Source organism: Platalea leucorodia, assembly GCF_965183815.1.
Source record: "Platalea leucorodia genome assembly, chromosome: 6".
In the NCBI taxonomy this organism is placed as follows: Eukaryota; Metazoa; Chordata; class Aves; order Pelecaniformes; family Threskiornithidae; genus Platalea; species Platalea leucorodia.
The window spans coordinates 74,664,535-74,687,778 of NC_138828.1; the positions used below are offsets into that span (position 1 = coordinate 74,664,535).

At 38.0% G+C, this 23,244-nt stretch overlaps 1 protein-coding gene across 1 annotated transcript in view; it reads left to right on the forward strand.

Moving 5' to 3' along the window:
- Nucleotides 1-5,810: 5,810 nt before the first annotated feature.
- The window catches only part of SH3TC1 (SH3 domain and tetratricopeptide repeats 1), a gene marked incomplete at both ends in the record, with an annotated part of 28,752 nt that continues 11,318 nt past the window's right edge, over nt 5,811-23,244 (forward strand). Inside the window, 10 exons of the mRNA XM_082314779.1 lie at nt 5,811-6,018; nt 8,437-8,511; nt 10,751-10,878; nt 13,438-13,543; nt 15,368-15,511; nt 17,199-17,376; nt 18,147-18,220; nt 19,095-19,290; nt 20,176-20,303; nt 22,953-22,994. Coding sequence (XP_082170905.1) covers nt 5,811-6,018; nt 8,437-8,511; nt 10,751-10,878; nt 13,438-13,543; nt 15,368-15,511; nt 17,199-17,376; nt 18,147-18,220; nt 19,095-19,290; nt 20,176-20,303; nt 22,953-22,994 — 1,279 coding nt within the window. The remainder of the gene's footprint in view (nt 6,019-8,436; nt 8,512-10,750; nt 10,879-13,437; nt 13,544-15,367; nt 15,512-17,198; nt 17,377-18,146; nt 18,221-19,094; nt 19,291-20,175; nt 20,304-22,952; nt 22,995-23,244) is intronic.

Genomic DNA, 23,244 nt, shown 5'->3' on the forward strand with positions numbered 1-23,244 from the left:
AATACATAGCAGCAGTGGAGGAAAAAGTGTTAAGTGTTACCTATACAGTACATAGCATGGATTTTTTTTTTAATTCATGCCTGTGACTGAATTTCATAGAAATCAAGGCTGTGATTTACTCTGAGGATAAAGTTTATAATGATCTTGGCTGTAAGATGTTTGTAGAATAATGCAGAAGGTGTGAAACAAATGTGAGTTGAAACTGGAGAGAAGGAATAATAAAATAACTACTCTAGCATCAGTTTGGGAAAATTACTTAGATTAATTTATGGCAGTACTGTTGCAAGACTGAGGTATTGTATGACACATGGGATGTATGGGACATGAAGCAGAGCAAAAGATTAAGGGTGTGCACACAGTCAAATATTCTTTAAATGGAGGCAACGCGGGCTTCGCTAGCTGTCTTGCCTGGTTTGGAGCCCTGGAGGAACAAAACACACCTCATGAGATGACTAAAAATTTGAGGACTACCAGAGTTCTCCTGTCTCGGGTCCAGCAGCAGTGGTTAGAAGAATCTGGAGACTTTAAATTTAGAAGAGTTGCTCCTGATCCACCAGAGGCTCAGGTGAGGTGAGATGAGGAGAGAAACAAACAGTAGCTGATGCTCATTTTCTTTGGATGAGATAGGAACTGATGCACAGAGGAGCAATGGCAGTAACCTTGAGCCCTCCAGGAGGTTTCCAATATGTATAAATAATTCTCTTGGGATAAATTAATTCAACTTCACATTCACCTCTGGACTCTTTGGCTATTTCTCCAGCATTTCTATAGCACTCATGTATGACCACAAATAATCTTTGGCTTGATTTCCATCTCTGTAAAACTAGAATAATTATAGTTGCCACTGATAACTTGAAGCTAGGGTGTTGTTAATTTTTTTCTGAGCCTCCTAGAGGGAAGATGATGAATGAAAGAGAAATATTGTATTGCATGCAGGTTTTAGGCAACTAGTTCAAATATAACCTCTTTTTATATACTGGGTCCTATTCTCAAACTTGGAAATACACCTTTAAAGAGAGACAGAACCTCTTCAGTGGATGTTATTAGTTTTCTTCTTCAACCCCCTTTAATGGGGAGGAGTTGGGGGAGAGAAAGGGTTCCTGTCATCCACAACTCCTCTTAAAACAACAACAAAAGGGATGTGTGTGGAGGGAAACAACACTCAGTCTTCATAGTTAGGGAAATGGAAAATGTCAAGCTATATGTTTTTTCTTCTGGCTAGCTGTGTTTTGAAAACAGAGATACAAGCACTCAATGAAAAGGAAGCAGCAACAGAGGGAAAAGTATGATAATAGAATTATTCTATTTAACTTCCAGTAGGAAAAAAGTGTCTTATTTCCACCTTGTGCTCAACAGCTGTTGAGTGCAGACCTTTTCAGCCTGTGGTGCCCTGTGAGAAGGCAAGGGGAAGGTGGAGTGACCTTCTGAGCCTTGTAAGCCTGGACAGGTGCTACCAGTGGCTCCATGCGGGGCTACCATGCGGGGCAGAATGTCCAGGGAGCTCAGGCCATGGGTAGGGATGACGCCAGTGAACCTGGTAGCACCCCTGTAGGAGTTGTTGAGCTGGACAGGGCATCTGCCTCCCCTCTCTCACTGCTCATCCCCATTGCGAGTGCCTGCCTTAAAGTGAGGCTCCCGCACATCAGTGTGTGGGAGAGGCTCTTGCCTGCATGGCTTTTCAATAGAGGTTGGCTCCTGGTTTGGAAAAATGGGAAGATCTTTAAGTTTTATGGCCAATGTCCTGCACCAAATATGAATTTCTTGGTCAAACCTCAAAGAGCATGAGGTAAAATCATTTTGTCTAAATTATAAATAAAATGCTTTGTCAGTGCACACAAAAGTAGATTATAAGAACTAGTTATAGAAGACAAACTTACTTTACAAGGTATTAGATCTAATCCATTTCTTCATCCTGTGTTTCTTGCTATCAATAAATGGCTAGTTGCTAGTAAGTATAATGGTAAGTTAGCATTACAGGTTTATGAAAAATCTCTAATGATGAGAGTGACTTAAGCACTGAAGTTCAATATTCTCTAAATCTGTTTTATAGTGGATGAATGTTTTTCTCTGGTTTGGTGCCTCTGAATCTGTTTTAATTTGTACTGGAATGGTTTAATAATTGATGAGAAAGCATTGGCATGATAAATATGGCGATTATACCATAGCATTGTGTCCTGGTTTCAGGTGGGATAGCGTTAATTTTTCTTCCTAGTAGCTGGTATAGTGCTGTGGTTTGGATTTAGGATGAGAATAATGTTGATAACACACTGATGTTTTAGTTGTTGCTAAGTAGTCCTTACACTGGTCAAGGACTGTTCAGCTTCCCATGCTCTGCCTGGTGCCCAAGAAGCTGGGAGGGGGCACAGGCAGGACAGCTGACCCAGGCTGGCCAAGGGGCTATTCCATACTGTATGCTGTCATGCTCAGTATAGAAACTGGGGGGAGTTGGCTGGGGGGGCAGCGATTGCTGCTTGGGAACGGGCTGGGCATTGGTCGGTGGGTGGTGAGCAATTGTATTGTATATCACTTGCTTTGTATATTATTATTGTATTATTATATTATTATTACTATTACTACTATTCTGTTTCATTTTACTTCAGTTACTAAACTGTTCTTATCTCAACCCACGAGTTTTCTGACTTTCACCCTTCCAATTCTCTCCCCCATCCCACCGGGGTGAGGGGAGTGAGCGAGCGGCTGTGTGGTGCTTAGTTGCTGGCTGGGGTTGCTGGTGCTTAGTTGCTTGCACGTTACAGTTTTGCTTTTAGGGGTACTTATATGGTAGTCAGAGGTGAATAGGAAAGGACAGAGATGTGGTGCAAAGTTTTATGAAATCTTTGTCACTTGGGACCAAATTTGTATCATGTAGGATATTTAGATGCTAAATAAACATTCAAAATGGCCTAGGTAGACTAGATGCCTAGCTATAGGAAAGTTATTTGCTATCTTGTTCTCAATGGTTATACAGAGCTGCATGAGTTGACATTTGATAGTTAAGGCAAACATTAAAGATGGGAAAGGAATCTGTAGAGGAGAGCATGACTGTTAAAAATGTTATTGAGATTTTAATTTTCATTCTGTGTATCTTGGAAGAGCCAAGAGAAAACATGGATGATAACATACCATTTTTGCTTTTCTTTCACTAATTCTGATTTTTCCCTTGGCTTAGGCTCTGGGATACTATGACTGAATCTTCTTAAACAGATCATATCCATTTTGATTCATTCAGATGTCCTACTTGCTCTTGCAGCACCATGCTTTATAGGTTGGTTCACAATCCTGTTTATATATGTTACCCTTACTAACATGCACTGATGCAGAAGACATAAAAAGTTAATCAGTATCTCTTCTCCAACTCAACTGAATTCTAAGAATCCAAATCATGGTATATTTGTTTTCCTAAATTTTGTTGAGGATGATATTTCTGCTTGTAGGTACGAGCTGATAGAAAAAACTAATATTCTGAACACTGAATTTAATTTCTGGGATTAAGGATAATCCTGATCTAAAAATAACAACGGGCTTTGGATTCATAGAACAATGCAATTTAAACAACCACCTTTGGAATTTAATTATCCTTAATATCACAATATTTACATCTTCATCAACAGGAGATACCAGTATTTACAAAATATATGCAGAAAAGTGTTTAATTCTTAAGTGTGAAAATCACAATGCATTACATATAATCCTGGTACAGTACTGAAAAGAATGGTGTTAGCTACTGTCATTACTTTAAGGAAAGATCAGCCATATAAATGGAAAAGCATATCCCTAGCAAAGTGAGTCTGGTCTCTGGCAGGCCGTTATTTTTAATCATTTATAACTAGGTCATCAAGTCTGATAGGCAGTTTTTCAGGGAAGTTAGCAAGAGAAACTGAGATCTGAAGTCAGAACTACAATGTTAACTAAATATGTTAGTGGAAATACTCTTTTCTGAGAAAAGGCATTAAAATGTCATCAAAGGCAAAAAAAAAAAAAAAAAACAAACAAACAACCCTTGTGTTCGAGTTACTTGTGTTTCATAGGTATATATACCTTGTGTTTCATAGGTATATATACCTTGTGTTTCATAGGTATATATACCTTGTGTTTCATAGGTATATATACCTTGTGTTTCATAGGTATATATACCTTGTGTTTCATAGGTATATATACCTTGTGTTTCATAGGTATATATACCTTGTGTTTCATAGGTATATATACCTTGTGTTTCATAGGTATATATACCTTGTGTTTCATAGGTATATATACCTTGTGTTTCATAGGTATATATACCTTGTGTTTCATAGGTATATATACCTTGTGTTTCATAGGTATATATACCTTGTGTTTCATAGGTATATATACCTTGTGTTTCATAGGTATATGTGAGTTTATACACATAACTTTATACGGAGAGCTGCGACGCTACATGACAAAGCATCTTTTGAAAATCAGCCTTACCACTGTGATAGGCGCTTTCGAATAAATGGCAAAATGGAACAATGAAAATATTAAAACAATATCAAGCCTAGACTTCTTCATACTTCATTAACTTATGTGCTTATGGTAGATATGGTTATGGTTTAATTCTCTGAGGTGGTCATACCACCTGTAGGTATGCCTCAATAATTTTTTATAATTGCATAATATGCTTCTGTCAATATATAGTTTACTGCTTATTCAAGTGCTCCATGGGCTAAAGGTCTCAATGACTGCAAAACAGAGTGTGAAAATTGTGTAAACAGATCACTGCCTTGTCCTGCATACCTGCCTGCCATGGCAGACCGCTGTTGCTGCTGTTAAAGTTGGCGCTCAGTTTGCTCAGGTTTGGGGATCTATAACATGAAGCCTAGAGGGAGAGAAGTGTTGGAAGGCATGTATGTGAAGCAGAAAGCCAGAAGAATGTGCTTTGGGACACCCCATTGCGTGGTGAACAAAGAAGGAAGACATTTCCAGACCAGCCTGAAGGCAGATAGTAAGGGGATACTAGGTGACCAGGCACTAGTCTGAGGTTTTGACAGACTGAAAGTAATCTTCTATCAACAGCTTCAGTTTTAACCAATTTCTGCTGGAAATCAAACGAGAGAAGAAATTTCACAAAGATTACAAATTTGTATACTCATAATGAATGCAGCTCGTTAGTGAGTATGGCTGGAGTAAGCACAGAGGAATTTGGATGAAGTCCAAGTGACAGGACTAAAGCAAAATCTATCCTGTGGCTCCATGAAATCAATTAGAGGCATGTGAGAGCCCACTGAGGAAAAGGGTCTACATATCAGTGGGGCATGTGCTGGCTATGAGTCATGTCCTTTGCAGATGCATTGGCTGACTTATAAAAAAGCTGGATTTATAAAAACCTTCCTGCTTGTTTGAATTAAGCATGCAGTACCTGTTCCATTCTCATCACCTTTGGAAAATTATGTTTTTCCCTGCATTTCCTCTGTTAATGTGAATGATGCTGTCCCTTGGAGGCTCTGCATTAAGGCTGGCCAAGAATGAATAATTAGCAGCGGGCACAAGTACATTTCACTTCAGGCCTTGGATTGTTGCTATTTGTCAAATCTATTGCTTTGTTGCTAAAGCGGTGATGCCACCTGATTGCAGGAGCTTTTTCTGGGATGAATTTGGGTGTTATACAACAATTCCTCTCAAAGAAGTCTAAAGCAAATACTTTAATGTATATTACAATTAAAAAGTAACTCCTGCAGGAGTGAGACAGCTCTTGAATATGTGCATGTATTCTGACTTTTTTTTTAAATATCTTATTGAATTTTCCCTCAGATTGTTGATAATGTTAGTTGTATCACTGTGAGGAACTACAAATTATGGAGAGTCCAGCAGCGGCAGGCAGCACGCCCGTACTTGGTGCTAACGCCATCATCCCTAGTCTAGAGGAAAAGCAAGACGGGAACTCGGAGAGGAAAGCAATGGAGCAGGGAAGGTGCAGGTCTGACTGGGAACGTGCGGAGGCCAATGCTGCCATCAGCACTGTCAGGGATGGAGTCAGGATGGACACATTGCAAGAACAAATGGGTAAGACCTTGATCAATATATCCACCCTGCTCTTGACTTTTCTTTATTTAAATTACTGTGTGCTTTAAACATTGCTTGCTGTGCACAAGCAGAGAACTGTCACGTTTTTCAGCTGAGTTTTTTTTTTTTTTAAATACATCTACAACTGTTAAATGCAACAAAACAAACAGCTATATTTCTTCCACGGCAATGCTGCATAGATTGGACTGTTAAACAATCTACACTGAAATTCACTTTGGGCAGACAAATGGATTATCTATTAAGATAAACTGAGATGAAAATTATCAGAACCCAAGATCCAGAATACTGAAATATAAGTTGTCTAGCACTTTTTGCTATAATCTCTAAGATTCAGAAGCAAAGATGAGTTAGACTGCATGTTTCTATTTTAATATAATTCTTAGATTTCTGTTTTTCATCAAACGATGTCATACTATCTTTTTCTGTAAATGTAAACATAACTTCATGCAGTAAAAACATGCAAGTCTGAAACACTTTTTGGGTGGAAGGGTGGAGTGGCATAGGTAGCTGTGTCTCAAAACCCGTGACCAGACTCTTACTTTATAGTAGGCTTGGGAGGTTTCTGAATGTGAAAATACTTCAAGCAATCATGGAAAAACTATTTCATTTTAAATTATACATCTTATGGCTTAGACAATGTCTTTCTGTTCACAACTGCAACTCTGCTGACATCAAAAGAATATGGGGTACAAGCATCCCAGGGCAGTATAAAGTTTCTCTTTAGCTTGCCAAGAAGTATGCAAGTCATCCCATTAATTAGGAATGGGGCATCGAGTTCATGTGAAGTCTTTGAATCTAATTATAGCACTTTAAACAGTCTCAGTGTTTAAAAGGTATTTATAGTAACTCATGCTTTTGTTCAAATTTAATAACAAACTATTATTTGTAATTAAACTCCCATAAGTGGTAAAATGCTTGCTTGTAGTTTCTGCCTTCCCCTAAAAGTCAGAGAAATTAGGTTTAGTTTTTAAATAAAATATTACCCACTTGATATTCATGTCTCCATAAATACCTTTCAAGGAAAGTCCATAACTGGTAATATCAAAATAATAGTAATGGCAAGTTCACATACCAAAAACCTATGCTAATTAATTTTCCTTATCAACTGTTAAATGATGATCAAAGCAATTGATAACATGTTGTCAAAGTTTTGACAATTGCTCTGTTTGTACTTCTCACTAAACCAAGAAAAAGCAGAACTACAACTAAGTACGGTCCCAGAAGTTGTGGGGAACTTAAATTTAAAATGTTCCTTAAATACAGTCAGCCTACACTGCCGTGAGCTTACTACAAATTTCTATTTAAAAAAAACAAATATTGAGTCCAGACTCAAAAAGTCAAACAAAAAAATACCCCCAACACCCCTGTCAAAACGCCCAATCAAAACCCAACAAAAAACAAAGTGCTTGGGAAATTAAATTTCTGATTCTCATATACACTAATAATTGGCCTTTAAGATGCTGTTTTTACTGCTTACTGCCTTTTTTCTGAAGTAAGAAAATTCTCTGTTTATGAATCTTTATTTGTGTGACTTTGTTCATGTAACATCAACAGATGCACTCAAGGGAAGATGCAGAAGACATAGAAATTACCATGTCCTACTATATTACAAGGTTTTTCTTAAAAGCAGAGCTGCAGAGGAAAAGTCAGGATACATGAAAATTGCCTCAGAAGTTTTCCTTTAAAAATTAAAGAACTATTTCTTCCACTCCCAAATATCAAGCCTTGTCTTCACTGATTTTTGCCAAGGGAACCTTGAGAAAATGGAAGTGGTTGGAGGGGGTGTTTCTTCAGCATGAAAATGTATTCTTTCCAAAAGGACTGGAAGCAATATGGGCCAAAAAAGAAAAAAGCAGGTTATTATTAACATAAAATATATTTATTTTGCATTGTTTTTCTAAAACTTCAAATCACTTGTTTTTACATTACTCCCTCCCAAGTATTAAGCTTGTAACAAACAAAGAGAAGGATTATTTCTTTCCATGTATGAATTGGTACGTGGCACTCGTTGCCAATTTATACCACTGAAGCTTCAGTGGAGGCCACTTTTTAGTACAGGTGCAAGGGAGAGAGAAAATGAAGTCTGACCCTTGCTCCCTCCCAAATGGGATTTTGGTTTCCTGAGAGGCTATCTTTCCACCACTTCTCCATTGTCTTGAAGCCTCACATCAAAATGATGACATCAAGATTTAACTTGAAATGATCTTCAGATACTTTTTCTGGGGTTGGGGAATTATATAGCAGGAAGGGGGAAAAATACAGTTATTTTCTTTTAGTAATTATCTGATACATCAAATGCTTTGAAAGTGTGGGGTGGTTTTTTCATTTTTTTTTCCAAGTGTGATTTATATGGACTTAGAAAATGCACTTAACCATTCCTTTCATTTATCAATATAGAGTGTTCTCAAAGTGAAAAATGCACGAATGTCAGCTCAGGGACCCTTCCCAGTCAAGCAGAGAATTTTCCAACGGGTAAGACGTTTTCTTCCATCATATCTTATAAATATAATGCTTTTCTCATAGCTTACTTTTTTTAATTGAGAGAACTACATCAACAACATTTGCAGTCGTCACGGTTGTAACTTTATAACATACTTCACAGTACCTGTGAAGTGTCCAACTTCTACATAAGATTTGTTGAGACTTTCTCATAAAAAGAGAGAAGTAACTTATTAACTGCTATAAAAGCCAGAAAAAAATTTATGGACTGTATTATAATGGCTAATAAAAAAAGAAAAGCAAATAAAATGTTCATTGCTTATTTTATGTATGGGTTTCAATTCTTAAAATGTCTTATTTTTAAGTTTGTGGCCTTTCCAAGTCTTTATTTTTTTTTAATGCTGTATTTGCAATGAAGTTGCAATTGAGCACAGCTCTTCAGTAAGTAGGTACAGCAGGCTTCCCTTCTGGAGGGCTCATGGCTTGCTCTGTGGGTTGAGGGGCAAGTCACATTTCCCTTCTTGTAGAGGAAGAGAAATAACCATCAAAAACCAACAATGGGATGCACTCTGTTTTCTGGCTTGACCTGACAGATCACATCAATAGTAGTCTCCGCCAGGCATATGGTTATTTGTAGTTAAAATATTTGTGCTTATGTACTTGTTTGTCTCACTCTATACGCAATGTGGGTTCTTTATAACTGGGGGTATGGATCAGAGCTCAGAGAAGCAGCCAGGAAGATTACCATAGGTGCAATGGGTTTTTGGACCATGTTTCATTTCCATAAGGCATTATTAATAGTTCGGCATTATTAATAGTTCTTTTGGCAGAAGCAGCCATATTTCAGTCATCTTAATTCAATGTAATTATTATTTCAGTAATATGAACTTTATATAATACTTAAATATGTAACTGCAGAGATGCAATTTAACTTGGAAAATTTACATTTTTAAGTAATAGTCTTCTCTTGTGCCAGTATCTTTTATAGCTTCAGGTAAAATGAAAAGGTCAACAATACTGTTACCTAACAGTGATCCAAGTACTGTTCAAAGAATCTAGTTTGTGTTCTTTGTACTAACAATTGACTATATGACCACAGCTTAAACAGAGAGGTCTTGTAATTCAGTAACACTGCTTTATATTTCTGAGCCACCCTTCTTGGCCTTAAAGTAATGAGTAATTTAGGTGCAAGTCATCATAAAACTCCTGGAGATATACATAGGAAGCCCTCTGAAAACAGATTAAGATGCAGCATATTAGACTAGAATGTGAAAAATACCTATTTTACTTGATTAAAAGGTGAAACTTAGAGGAGCTGGAATATTTTAGGATGTACAACAATCCCATTTATTGCTGGAAGTGTGACCTATTTGAACACTTGCAATTGGAATTCTTCCTGAGTGGGTATTACTGGCTTATATGTGCCCATCTGGGTATCTGAAAACTTAAGAATATGATTTACTGTTATTGAGTTAATTTAACAGACATGCAGAATGAAAGCAGCTTTATCAAAGATCCTCTTTATCTGAGAGAAACCAGCTGAAACTGTACCCTTAGCTGTAGTAAAAGCTTCTCATAAACAGATGTCAAGATCTGAGAACAGGTAGTTACCTTCTTTCAGATGGGCTGGGGAAATCATGTAAGTGAGCTTTTAGTTGGACCATTTATCTTGGTTGCTGCAGCTCAACCAGCTTAGCTGAGAAACAGCTTTTTCAGTATTCAATTTATAGAAGCCTTCTGAAGTAGTGGGCGTGACATGTCAGATAACCATGAATTTAAGATTAGCATAAAGGGTTGCAACATGCTGAACTATCTATGGTTTGGTGTTTTTTTTGCGATTCTAGTATGTTTGCCTCAATTTTTAAAATATGCATGGGATATTTGGAAATCTAGGCATGTTCTCAATGTCCGTAGAGCTGTCTGATTTGACAAATTACCATTCTGCTTGCTTTTTTTTCCTCTTCGCTCTTCTCTATTGCCAAGTGTGTCAGTTGTCTCCCAAAATTTCTACAGACTTTCACATCACTCTCCTTTGTATAGCTGTAGCCTTTATTATGCAACCGAAAAAATCTTGTGTTTTATGCTAGGCTACTATCTCTACTGGATAATAAAAATGAAAAAGAAACATGCAGTAAGTCAATTTTCCATGTGCCTGTCTCTGAAGCTGAAAAAAATAGTTCATAATGTGGATTTTGTGATTTTGAGGGATTTTCTGCTTCTCCAAAGCTGATTCACAAAACTTGTAGCACTGTAAATGGATATCTTTCTCCAGATATCTCCTTGAAGTTAACGATGGTAAGACGAAAGAGTGGATGTCCTGATCCCAGACTCCAAAGACAGCTCAGAGGGCAGCTCCGTCTTCTGGAAAATGACAGCAGGGAAGTGATGGCAGTTTTCAGTGTAAGTCAGTTGCTTGGGAATTGATTTATTTATTCAGAGAACACACTCTGTACTACTGAAATAATCTGAGAGATATTTGGGTCCCATTTCCATCTACATGCTGCATGCTCGAATTTGAGTGACCAGAGTTTCCCATGGCCCAAAACCATTTAGAGACATTAGAGATATTGAACCACTGAAAAAGACTGGAATGCCAAACTGATGTAAAATAAACCCACCTAAATAAGGCATTGAAGGGTTTTATTTTAAATATGGTCTGCTTTGATTTACATCAAAGGAAATAATGGTTTTCTGATTTTTTCAATTTGCTCTCATATTGACTCTTGACTTCAGTTTCCAGTCCCTTGGAGTCATTTGGCATGCAGGTTACTGAGGAAGCCCACCGCTAAGCTGAAGAGGAAGTCTGAAGGAGAATAGCATAAATATTGGACTTCCTAGGGCTAGATGTCCATAGCTTTAAATAGCACACGAGAAGGTTGGCATATTTTTATTACTGTCTTTAATTTGTTTGTATATAGGAAACCCATCCTCTACAACCAATGAGGTTTGCTTCAAATACGACTTAAAGCCTTCTCTTTCCTCTTGATGAAAAAGCAGGATGATACCATTTGACCTCTGGTATCCTTTTTTTTTTTTCTGAGCCATGAGTTCCAGCCTCCTTCACTAGCAAGCCAAACACTGAAATCTTAATTAGTTATGGCTTTATGACTGTCTCAGATGCATGTGTTTCTACATGATTTTCCCTTCATGTGTTGTGAACTCTCCCATCACCATCCTGCTGATTTTGTGGCTGTGAAAGCAGTCTGTACTCCTGCTACTCTGCTCTGGCTTTTGTTTAGGGGGAGATGGGGTCAGGAGGAGAAAGAAAACAGCATACAAATAGACTAGATTTGTGGCCTTATTAGAAACAGAGTGGGAAAAGGACTTTGAAGGAAGCAAGGTTTATAATGTTTCCTCAGAATGTTGTTTTGATATTCAGCAGTGCATAAAGCCCTTGAGGCTGAGATATTTTAGCATGTGTTGGCAATTTATTAATAGATTTCAGGCTCTCATTAATATTTAATCTAGTGTAGAAAGGGGCATGCAGAAGATCAAAGCAGTGATGAGGAATGCCTGTTGAAGAGGCTTAAGTTGGACCTTTGTTTTCAAAAAAGAATTAGTATTTTAATCTGTTCATGTGTGAATTGAAAATATGGAAGTTAAATAGAATTAATTCAGAGATCTTTTAAAATCATGACACAACAGTCATAAGAACAGTGGATCAGCTCCATCTTGCTCAGATTACAGAAAATGTTTGAGGAACAATTTTTTTTCCAGAGTTAGAATCAGTTTTTTGATTAGTCCTTACATTGTTTTAAGATGCATTTCAATTTTGGTGTGATGGGAGCAAGGGTACAGTACTGGGAAATGATAGGGTAGCATTATACCCATTAGCTTTACATCTGATTTATTCTCTGAGACACTGGTTCCAATACTTGTCTCATAAATTGCCACAGTTCTTTGTATTTCCCTGAAAGACAGTAGCCAGCATCATTGGAGAGGCCTGTTTTTAAGCTACTAACTGAAGTGCATCCAGACTGTATATTACCATTCTTTGGCTAGAATACATCAAAATGTGTATTTCTTTCACTTATTTGAAGGTTTATGTAGTTCTCCCTTTTATAAAGAATTTCAGAAATGCTAAAATCCATCATTATAATTTACAACGATTGTTGCTCATCTTTGTTAAACACACAATTTAATGGTACTCTAGCAACACAAACCAGTACAAATAAGGAGAAAAGGATCTTACTGCATCTTAAAAAAAGCAAAATAAACAAACAACAAAACCCAAAACCACCAAACAAAACCCTCCAGTATATTTAACTGTCTTCACCGTGGAAAGAGTGAACTAGGGAATGACTATTCAATGTCTCTTCTGGAACAAGACTGAAGGTACCAGGTAGCAGGTTCAAAGATGCATCAAAGGAGATGTGTTTTCATATGTGTACAGAGCTCTGAGGCTAACCTACAGCAGGATCTTGTGGATCCTAAGAATTTATGGTGGTTCAAGCAACCTAGAGAAATTTGAAGTCAAAAAAAACAAACCAACAAACAAAAAGAAACCCTTTCCACTATTTAATATCAATGCCCACATGTCTGGCAAAGGCAGTTCCCAAGCTGTAAATTGCTCTGTGCTAGGAGAGTATTCTTGGAAAGTACTGCTAGATGCTTGCCTGGCTTTCACGCTCTAAATAGAGAATGCTGGCCGCTATACATAGACGTGTCTGAACCAGACACGTCTTTAGTCTCACTCAGTGTGGTCAGTAATGAGGTCTTAATCCCTCTGTAAGTTAACCTTACTGGAACTGTTGGTACAATTGGTAAGAAAAAATCAGATTAAAACTTGGCTCACTCTATGTTGTAGGTATGTGTTAAAGAACAGGTATCGTATAGGTAAAATCCTGGAGGTATTTTATCCTTCTTAATACATAGCATTTTAGCATAAGTGTTACCTAGTGAGAAATTGTGCTCGAGTCTAGTATAATTGTAAGTAAAATATTGTTTTTGATTTTTTAGGAGCTCTCTGCCAGACTGCTGTCCATTCATAGTGATCAAGATCTAATAGTGGTGACGTTTAAAACTTTTGAAGAAATATGGAAGTTTCTAACCTACCACTCACTGGGTAAAGCTGTTTCACCATACAACAGTTCAATATGCTTTTGTTTTATTCCTCTGCACACAATTTCTGATTGGGAACTTGTTGAACAGGATTTTGAGATTCTTTGTATTAACTCGTAATAGCAGTAAGTAATGTTCCTGAACTGGGTACTAGTGATAGGGCTGGAGAGACCCTCCAACCTCCAGGAGAACCTGCCTTTATCCCAAAGCAGAAAACAGCTACTGTTCCTGGCAGATGTCTTGTCTAAGTTAGATACTCCAGAATCAGATTGTATCTTCTAAGTAGTCTATTCCAACCCAGGTGTTTTTGTCCTACAGTCTAAACTGTGCTGCAACTTAAATGCTTTTACAGCTTTTTCTGCTCACTAGAGACATGTCGAGGTTAGTCCTCTTTCTTTGCACCATGCTAATACCTATTTGGAGACTTTTAACCCACAATTCCACTCAGTGTTGTTTTCACTAGGAAAATCAACCCTAATTGCTATAATCCTTCTTCACAGAGTGTATTTTCTAGACCTCTGATCATGCTTCCCACTGGACTCTTCTAGTTGTTCTACATCTTTCCTGAATAGTAGTGAGCAAACTGGACAGAGTTGGTAAGGCTTCAGAGGAAATACCAAGTAAAACAAAGATTACTTCATATGCTTTGCATGCTTCAGTTCTGCTTCTAAGTGTGAGCGTGCCTTTTCTAACAATATGATGCCATTGATTTGAGTTCCATTTTTATTATACTATAACTTCCAGGTCTTTTCTGAAGAATAGCATTTGAATCAGATCTTTGTCTGCATTTTGTTTACCTGATTTTTTTTTTCTTCTATGTATGGAGAGCTTCTGTGCATTACTATTGAATTTGCCTGTTTCCATCAGATCAATTTAAAGTAATGAATTTTATTTTTAATTTCATGTTACTTGCTATTTTGTATTTTAAAATCCTCCTTAGAGAACTAGAAAAAATACTGTTTGAATCCAGTTTTGTAGAGAAAGCACAAGAAGATGAAGTTTCTTCTTAGGCAAGGCTGTGGCTAACAAGGAATTGATTTAGCATCTTCCAAATAGGAGAGTAGCAACTTAATCACTGATCTGCCCACCTTTCCTCTTCACCATAACTTTTTGCACCAAGGATTTGCTAATGTATTAATGTTGGCCCTTTAAGTAATAATCTACTATCTATACCATGCTGATTATGATACACCAATCCAGATCTCCCTGTAATTATCATATAGCTTTGAAAGCCTGAAGTCCTAATGCAAGGAGTCTCAGCTTCCGAGATCAAGTGCTACCTTCTTGTGATTTACATGACTCTGGTATGCAGCATCATCTCTGTCCCAAAGAAATTCCAGGAATCTGATACCCAGGCACAGTACCTGCATAAATCGGTACAGCTGAATCAGGCAACAGAAATTTACAAAGAGATTATTTTTTGAGATTATTTCCAGTCATCTGTTATTAAGTGGTGCTAAGCACCCGTTGCTCAAAGCTTTCTAGTGATTACCTCTTTCAGACTCCAAACCTTGCAAATATAGCTAAACTACGGGGAACCCTCGTAAGGGGAGGACATGGTCTGCTTTTTCAGGAGGATTAGGCACAGAAAAGTTGTGTGCCTTTTAGATGTAGTTAGTGAGAGCTAAGCATTAAAAGTAGATGTAATGTATGTGACTTAATGGATGTAATTTTGCCAATACTATGTAGTAAAATTAGTTATATGTTGTGGGTTAGAGCAGTAATGGAGTTACCTGAATGCCTACTCCGGTCTGACTTTCTGAAAGGTTATTTTCTTGTATAGTACTGTAAAACTGCAAAGAAAACAAACTGGATATTTTTTTTCTAGGTTTTATAAATCATTGCATGGAGAATTTATTCCTAGATCAATCTTTCTGGCTCTATTCTCAAGAGGAGGAAGAAACAGGCATTGAAGTCTGTATAAATGAAAAATCATTAAATTTGATGTACAGAAGCCTGCTACTACAGGAAGGTAAGGAAGACTGTACATGCTAAGGCTAAATTTAGAGAAGCACCTTTCTTTAAAATCCTAAAATCAAATATTAAGACCTATTCAAATACTTAATGAAGTTAAAATTTAAATCTATTCACTCCAACTGCACCAGAAAGAGAAGAGAAAGGAACACAGATTGTGTTCAGTAGGATCATAGAATCATAGAATCATTTAGGTTGGAAAAGACCCTTAAGATCATCGAGTCCAACCGTTAACCTAGCACTGCCAAGTCCACCACTAAACCATGTCCTCAAGCACCACGTCTACCCGTCTTTTAAATACCTCCAGGGATGGAGACTCAACCACTTCCCTGGGCAGCCTGTGCCAGTGCCTGACTGCCCTTTCAGCGAAGAAGTTCTTCCTAATATCCAACCTAAACTTCCCCTGGCGCAGCTTGAGGCCCTTTCCTCTCATCCTATCACTTGTCACTTGGGAGAAGAGACCGACCCCCACCTCGCTACAGCCTCCTTTCAGGTAGTTGTAGAGAGCAATAAGGGCTCCCCTCAGCCTCCTCTTCTCCAGGCTGAGCACCCCCAGCTCCCTCAGCTGCTCCTCATAAGACTTGTGCTCCAGACCCTTCACCAGCTTCGTTGCCCTTCTCTGGACACGCTCCAGCACCTCGATGTCCTTCTTGTAGTGAGGGGCCCAAAACTGAACACAGCACTCGAGGTGCGGCCTCACCAGTGCCGAGTACAGGGGCACTATCACTGCCCTGGTCCTGCTGTCCACGCTATTCCTGATACAGGCCAGGATGCCTTTGGCCCTCTTGGCCACCTGGGCACACTGCTGGCTCATGTTCAGGCGGCTGTCAGCCAACACCCCCAGGTCCTTTTCTGCCAGGCAGCTCTCCAGCCACTCCTCCCCAAGCCTGTAGCATTGCATGGGGTTGTTGTGACCCAAGTGCAGGACCCAGCACTCAGCCTTGTTGAATCTCATACAGTTGGCCCTGGCCCAACGATCCAGCCTGTCCAGGTCCCTCTGTAGGGCCTTCCTACCCTCCAGCAGATTGACACTTCCACTGAGCTTGGTGTCATCTGCAAACTTACTGAGGGTGCCCTCAATCTCCTCATCCAGATCATCAATGAAGATATTGAACAGGACCGGCCTCAACACTGAGCCCTGGGGAACACCAATCGTGACCCGGCTGCCAACTGGATTTGACTCCATTCACCACCACTATTTCATAGGGGAATTAGAGAAATTCATGTGCAACTGGTCCATAAATGGATACCAAAAGGATTAGGGAGGGATGTACATTCCAACTTGCTTAATATTATTGCAGATCCTGGAGATGTACAGGAGAAGGATTACAGATAGTTGCCAGGCTCATGTGCTTCTCCTAAACAGCATCACCTGCTGCCACCATCAGAGACAGAATGATGGGCTAGATGGATCATGGATTACTGCAATAAGAACATGCAAAATGGTGCAGCAGAAGGTTCTACACTTCATCAAACACCTCAGCTCTGCATTATTTTTTTTTTTACTGAAAGAGAAACTAGGCAGAAAAGTATGAATATCTGACAATCAGGAGGAAAATTCTTGTGAAATCTCAGGTTTTCAATCTCTAATTGAATAGTACTGATGCTCTTGAAGCCAGTTTTAAGGCTTGTATGACACTAAAACATTACATAAAATGACATCTGCTCCACTGCTTTCTTTTTAGGGGCATTTTTTGTTTTATATCCTGACAATCTGATAAGAAAGATAATGGCTAGAGACAATGAAATAAAGACTTATTTTGAGACCGGGGCTTTTACTGAAGATGTAGCAGGTGGATCTGTGGATGGTGACATGACCATGCTGCCTAATGCTTCTCCGGAGCCATTGATCCCTTTTCATCAGTAGGTACCTGACTCTAGCTACCTATTTCATATGCATTTATATCATATGTACACATGTCTGCTTGGACATAGGTGTCTCTAAATGGTAGCTTATTATGGAACACCCTTCTGCCATTAACACTGAGAACAAATGCTTTATTTCCTTCCATACCACACAACTGAAATTAATCCAGATGCCTGCAGAGCAGCATTTAAAGGTGGTTTACTATCTTGTGAGTTAGATATTGCTTTTCTTTCCCCAAGTCTGAAATAAAAATCTGTTAATGTTTCTAGAATAACATAAAGTGAGAATTTTCTTTTTTCAGGATGCTTGGAAATGTGGATGATACTAGACTAGCAGTGTTTTTACTCAACACTATTGACAAGAGCCATCCACCCCCTTAGTGCAGTTTGTTTCAAGTTCATGTCTGAGCTCATAATTGCTATAAAGCCAAAATTACATCAATGGACTCACTTTAGGAATTGCCAGAAAATCATTCATTCTTCGTGCTCTTAGGAGTTAAAAAGATGGGATTTTTCTGTTGACCTTGGGCAGGGAGAAATAGCATGACTTTCTAAGTTAGGTTTGTTTGACTGAAGTAACACTTCTTTTACTACTAGTATTACTTAAAACATAGCTCTGTCTGAAGTGTATGGACAGTGCTGAAATTGAAAGATAATTGTGGGAGGAGTGCATCTGTTTTCAAATGGATTTAAAACATCACTGTTATTGTCACAACCTTTAGTGAAGTGTTTCACACACTAACTTCAATTTCTTTTTCTACTTTCAGATGGTTTCTTAAAGGCTATTCTAATCCTATTGATTTTACATACAAACCTGAATCTAAATCCATCAGGAAAGTTGGTAAGAAACTCCATTCATCAACATCAGCATTAAAAAAAAAACAAACAAAACTTAGTCTATGCTTTTTGTTAGGACAGACTCTAAAGGGTTCAATAACTTATTTTCCATTGTATTAGGATGGGAAAACAGCTTTCAAAATTACATTGTAGCAAAATTAGTGAGAGCATAAATTCCTGCCTAAGTTGAGTTAAACTCTAAAGGCTTATCTCTCCCCTCTTTCCTCCGAATTACTGTATTAAGTAGATGCACAAAGTAGTAAAGAGTAATTAAGTTGATGCCTCTGTAGATTTGATGACAAACTTTAAAGTAAGAAAATGCACTAATGTAATTGTTGTGGATCTTTCACATGTGTATTGCTTTATCTAATGCTGCCAGAGAAATAAAACTTATACAGATGGTCTGAGGTTAGAGAGTAAATATAGCTTATTTTCTACTATATGTGTCAGTTTTAATACTGTATTGACTGGTATATAACTGCATATTTATCCAATAAGGATTTTATTAGTCGGTTCAAATGTTTTTACTCTGGCCCAAGTTCAGAGCCCTTTATAAGAGGGAAAGTAGGGACTTAAAACATTTTTTTTTTTTGGTTGCTTCATGATGGAATTTGATAGCATTTTGAAAACATTTTAGACTTCTCTTTCTAATGGCTGGGAAATGAGGCCTTTTTTGCTGTTATTTACAATTCTAATTGCTCAAACCAAACCAATGAAGCTTGGATGCTTTAAATCTTGCCACATCGGATGTGCAACTCGTGAGTTCCTGAAATGTCTTTTGATAAATATGTTCTTCTGCTGAGTTGCTATTCTATTAAGTGTATTTGTGTTGTTAAATTACTTTATCTGCAAATATTATTTATCTCCTTATTACACAGCAATGGGATCCTGTCTAGCTGTGATGAATTATGAAAGTATTGTGTTGGAAGAGATGAGTTTCCAGGAAGGGGACAAAATTGAGATCCTTGGCTACTTCATTGAATGCATGGAATGGTTTCTTGGAAGACATGGGTTTACTGGCCAAATAGGTTTTGTGAAGACAAGTCATGTTAAACTGGACTTATCTAAAAATAAGTAAGTGATATGTATTTAACTCATAAACAAAAAGATACTTAGTCTCTTAAGCTTTAAAATACTGAATGCTAAACTCAGGTTTGTTTTTTTTTTAATGAGAATTGTCATAGTGCGTATCAGTCAAAACAAATGCAAAGAAATTGGAATATGAAGTCTGCTTAAATGTTGGAAAATGTTATCAGCCTGTACCCAGGTTACTTCCTGGGAAAAGGGGTTGCTGTAGTTGTTATACCTGGTTCAGTCCGTGTTCTTTGGATCACAAGATCCAAGAAGTTTTACTATTGCAGAAGATTCCATTTTTACTCGTCTTTCAAGATCTATGTTAAAGCATCCAAGTTCTGTTTTTGCTAGTACCCTCAATTACAGGCCTTAACTTCTTTCAAATGTGGCTCCTCTTAAAAGTAATTGCTCATAATGCAGAAACCAACCTGTAAAAAGTGCATTTCAGCATGCATTGGCACCATGTAAATAGGCTTCTCCTATTAATATGTCTGGATTGTTTGCATGCTGAAAAAAGGAGTTCTTGAATGTTGTTTGCAGGTCCATTTGATGTGTAACTTTAAGCTTATATTAGAAAACCTATACCATAATGTCCTTAAAGATTTGTGCTTTTAATAAATTCTGTTGCTCTCATAAAATGCTATACCATGACACAGATAGACATAAAACTTACTCTGATATGGCAGAAACTGTTAGCTGCAATCATAGCTACTATCACTTTGTATGTATGTTTTTAAATGACTGATACTAATTTTGAACACAACAGGACCTATAATGTAAAGATCGTATTAGTTTCTCTAACAAGCTCCAATTTGACTGATGCAGTGAGCTTCTCAAGCCAAATCTGCTTTCAGACACCTTCAAAGCTGCTCCTTTCTTTGTTAGACCACAAGACCTGGATTTTCTTGAAGCAGAAGAGCTATCTTTTTTTTCAAAAGAAAAAAATGTGGAAGAAGTGATACATTTGTTGAAACAAACCTCCATCACAGATGTTTGCTCTGTGTATCGAATAGGTAAGTATGAGTTTTACTCCTTTTTACTACACAAGGTACCTGTGCTGTTTCTATATCCCTGTTATAACTGATTTTTTTTTCTATTTCAATGAGATTCCAGCCTTTACACCTACTTTGAAATATCTTAGTATTCAGTTTCATCATAGATAGGCATGTAAAAATCCTTTATATCATCTTTGCTACTTTCCTGCTGATGCAAGACTTTTCCCAGCAGAGCATTTACAAATCTTCTTGTGTCCTTTTTTTGAGTGAATTAAACAGCAGGGTTTGAAAAACTCTGTTATTGAGCTGAACAGATCTTCAAGCTTTCAAATGTCAGAGTGCTGCTTTATAAAGGCAGTATGTTCACCCAAATACTGCTGGCTTTTCATTCATCTTGGGAAAGGTGGCATAATAATTATTGACAGCTAATGCAAACATACACCTCTTCATGCTTGATTTGACTTTCAAAGGTATAGAAAAATAGCAAAATGTACTCATACAAAGAAAAAATATACTTTTAGCTACATCATCTCTGATACAGCTGTTATTCCTCTAAGTGCTCATGCTTTACATAAACTAATTGGAATATTTGGTGTTTCAGCTTTACAAACTTAGTGTAAGGTACAGTAATATAATTGTCATGTTGAACTGAACAGGAGCAGCAATTTCTTATCCCACCACAGGCTGTTCTGTGGCAATACGTTTTCTTGTCAAAATACCTAACAAAGTTTTATCTCCATTAGTGGCATCCTAAGAGACAGGCCCGTAGGCTCCAATTGGAAAGGAGCCGGTGTGTAGGTTTGACTCAGGTGCGTTGGTTTAATTCTGTAAATCAGTGTGTGTGTGAACAATAACTAAGGTATGTCACACCTGAGTTGCAAAATGTAACGCATGTCAATGTGCAAAATGACTCCACATCTCATCTCGCTCAAATGAAAAGCCTGGGAATGAAAGCTCAGACCTCTGTTAGTTACTAAAACAATCTCATGGGCTTAATGGACATACTGCTATTTTTGCCTGTTACATATTTTTACCACATCTCATCTCCTCCCTAATTTTTATAAGTGCCAACTTCTTTTCACATCTTCCTAGCTAATAGTACCATCTTTACCGCTTTTTTCTCTTAAACTGCACAATTGATCAACACGACTTACCCAGAGCTGGCGTTTTCAGTGTTCACTTGATGTTTTGTTGTGTGATCTGAGTAAATGGGGTTTTGATTCCTTCCATCTACCTCAATCTAATAAGTATTTACTTATGAGCACTTCCCCAATTAGATATTCAGAACATTAAGTTACGGCTATTGTAAACATCTGTGGCATCTGTCCACCAAAGTCAGGAAAGCATTTAAAGAAAGAAGATCCAAAAGTAAACAGTTAATGAGAGGTCATTCTTAAAGGCTAGTAAAATAGCTTCCCATCAGCTTAAACAGACCTAGTTCTGTGAGCCTCTGCTTTTAGATATATCCTTCATGCACTCAGTACCACTTATATTGCATCTAGCGCATGAAAGACACTGAATATAATCCTGAAATGCAGCATGACAACTGAAATATCTTGAGAAATATTTTCTACACAAAACAGTAATCCTTAAATGTTCTACAGATGTGCTGTGTTAAACATTTAAAACTAGATGTATAGTAGTAATGTCTATAGAATTTAAAGATATGCAATTTAAAAGAAAAGATAGATACAGGGATTTTTCATCTGCATGTTATTGGAATGGCCACAGAAGTCTGACACTCTTATCTACACAAACTACCCTAAACAGAGTACCCCTGGAGTACTGTGTTCAGCTCTGGGGCCTCCAACATAAGAACATGGACCTGGTGGAGCGAGTCCAGAGGAGGGCCATGGAGATGATCAGGAGGCTGGAAGACCTCCTGTACGAGGATAGGCTGAGAGAGTTGGGGTTGTTTAGCCTGGAGAAGAGAAGGCTTCAGGAAGACCTTATAGCAGCCTTCCAGTACTTAAAGGGAGCCTACAGGAAAGATGGGGAGGGACTCCTGGTCAGGGAGTGTAGTGACAGAACGAGGGGTAACAGTTTTAAACTGAAAGCGGGTACACTTAGATTAGATGTTAAGAAGAAGTTCTTTACTGTGAGGGTGGTGAGGCACTGGCACAGGTTGCCCGGAGAAGTTGTGGATGCCCCATCCCTGGAACTGTTTGAGGCCAGGCTGGATGGGGCTTTGAGCGACCTGGTCTAGTGGAGGGTGTCCCTGGCCATGGCAGGGGGTTGGAACCAGGTGATCTTTAAGGTCCCTTCCAACCCAAACCATTCCAGGATTCTATGAAATAATTATCCCCCCTGGAGTGATGCTAAAACTTATTTCAGTAATATTAAGGGCTTTTTGCTACCTCATTTTAGGGGTAGGTTGGCTTTAATTCTAACTGCAATATGCAGATGTCTCTCCACCTTACTGAGAAGTGGTAGGTGCATGATGATAACCATGTAGAAAGCAGTTAATTGTATCAGCAGGAGGGTAAGTCCCTAGTATCTGTTAGCTTTGGGTCAGACTTACAAATTTCTTCCCTTCTAAATTTCCAGGACACATCCAGTTCTTCTGACATAAAGAACTGTGAACTAAAAAATAGCCTCATTTTAGGATATTTAAAACTGAAAAAGAACTAAGATACCATAACTAAATGACTTTTTTCTTTCTTACAGACCAATTAGAAGAACCAGAATTTCAGAAAGCTCATGAATGTGGTAATACTTCATATGTATACGACTTTTACATAAAATTAATATGAATTCTGATATTTTTGGTATCTTTGCCAGCTTTTTCCCTTTCTAATGTTCACATTCGAACTTTCTTCTCTCATTGTGTGCTTTCCTAGGTTTTGCTGTAACCACTAGGTTTTGCTGTAAGACACTGTGGGTTTTCGCTGATATCAGATGCCTTTCTTGGACCTTGCTATCCAATTGCAAACTGTATGACTTTTTACTGCTGTGACAC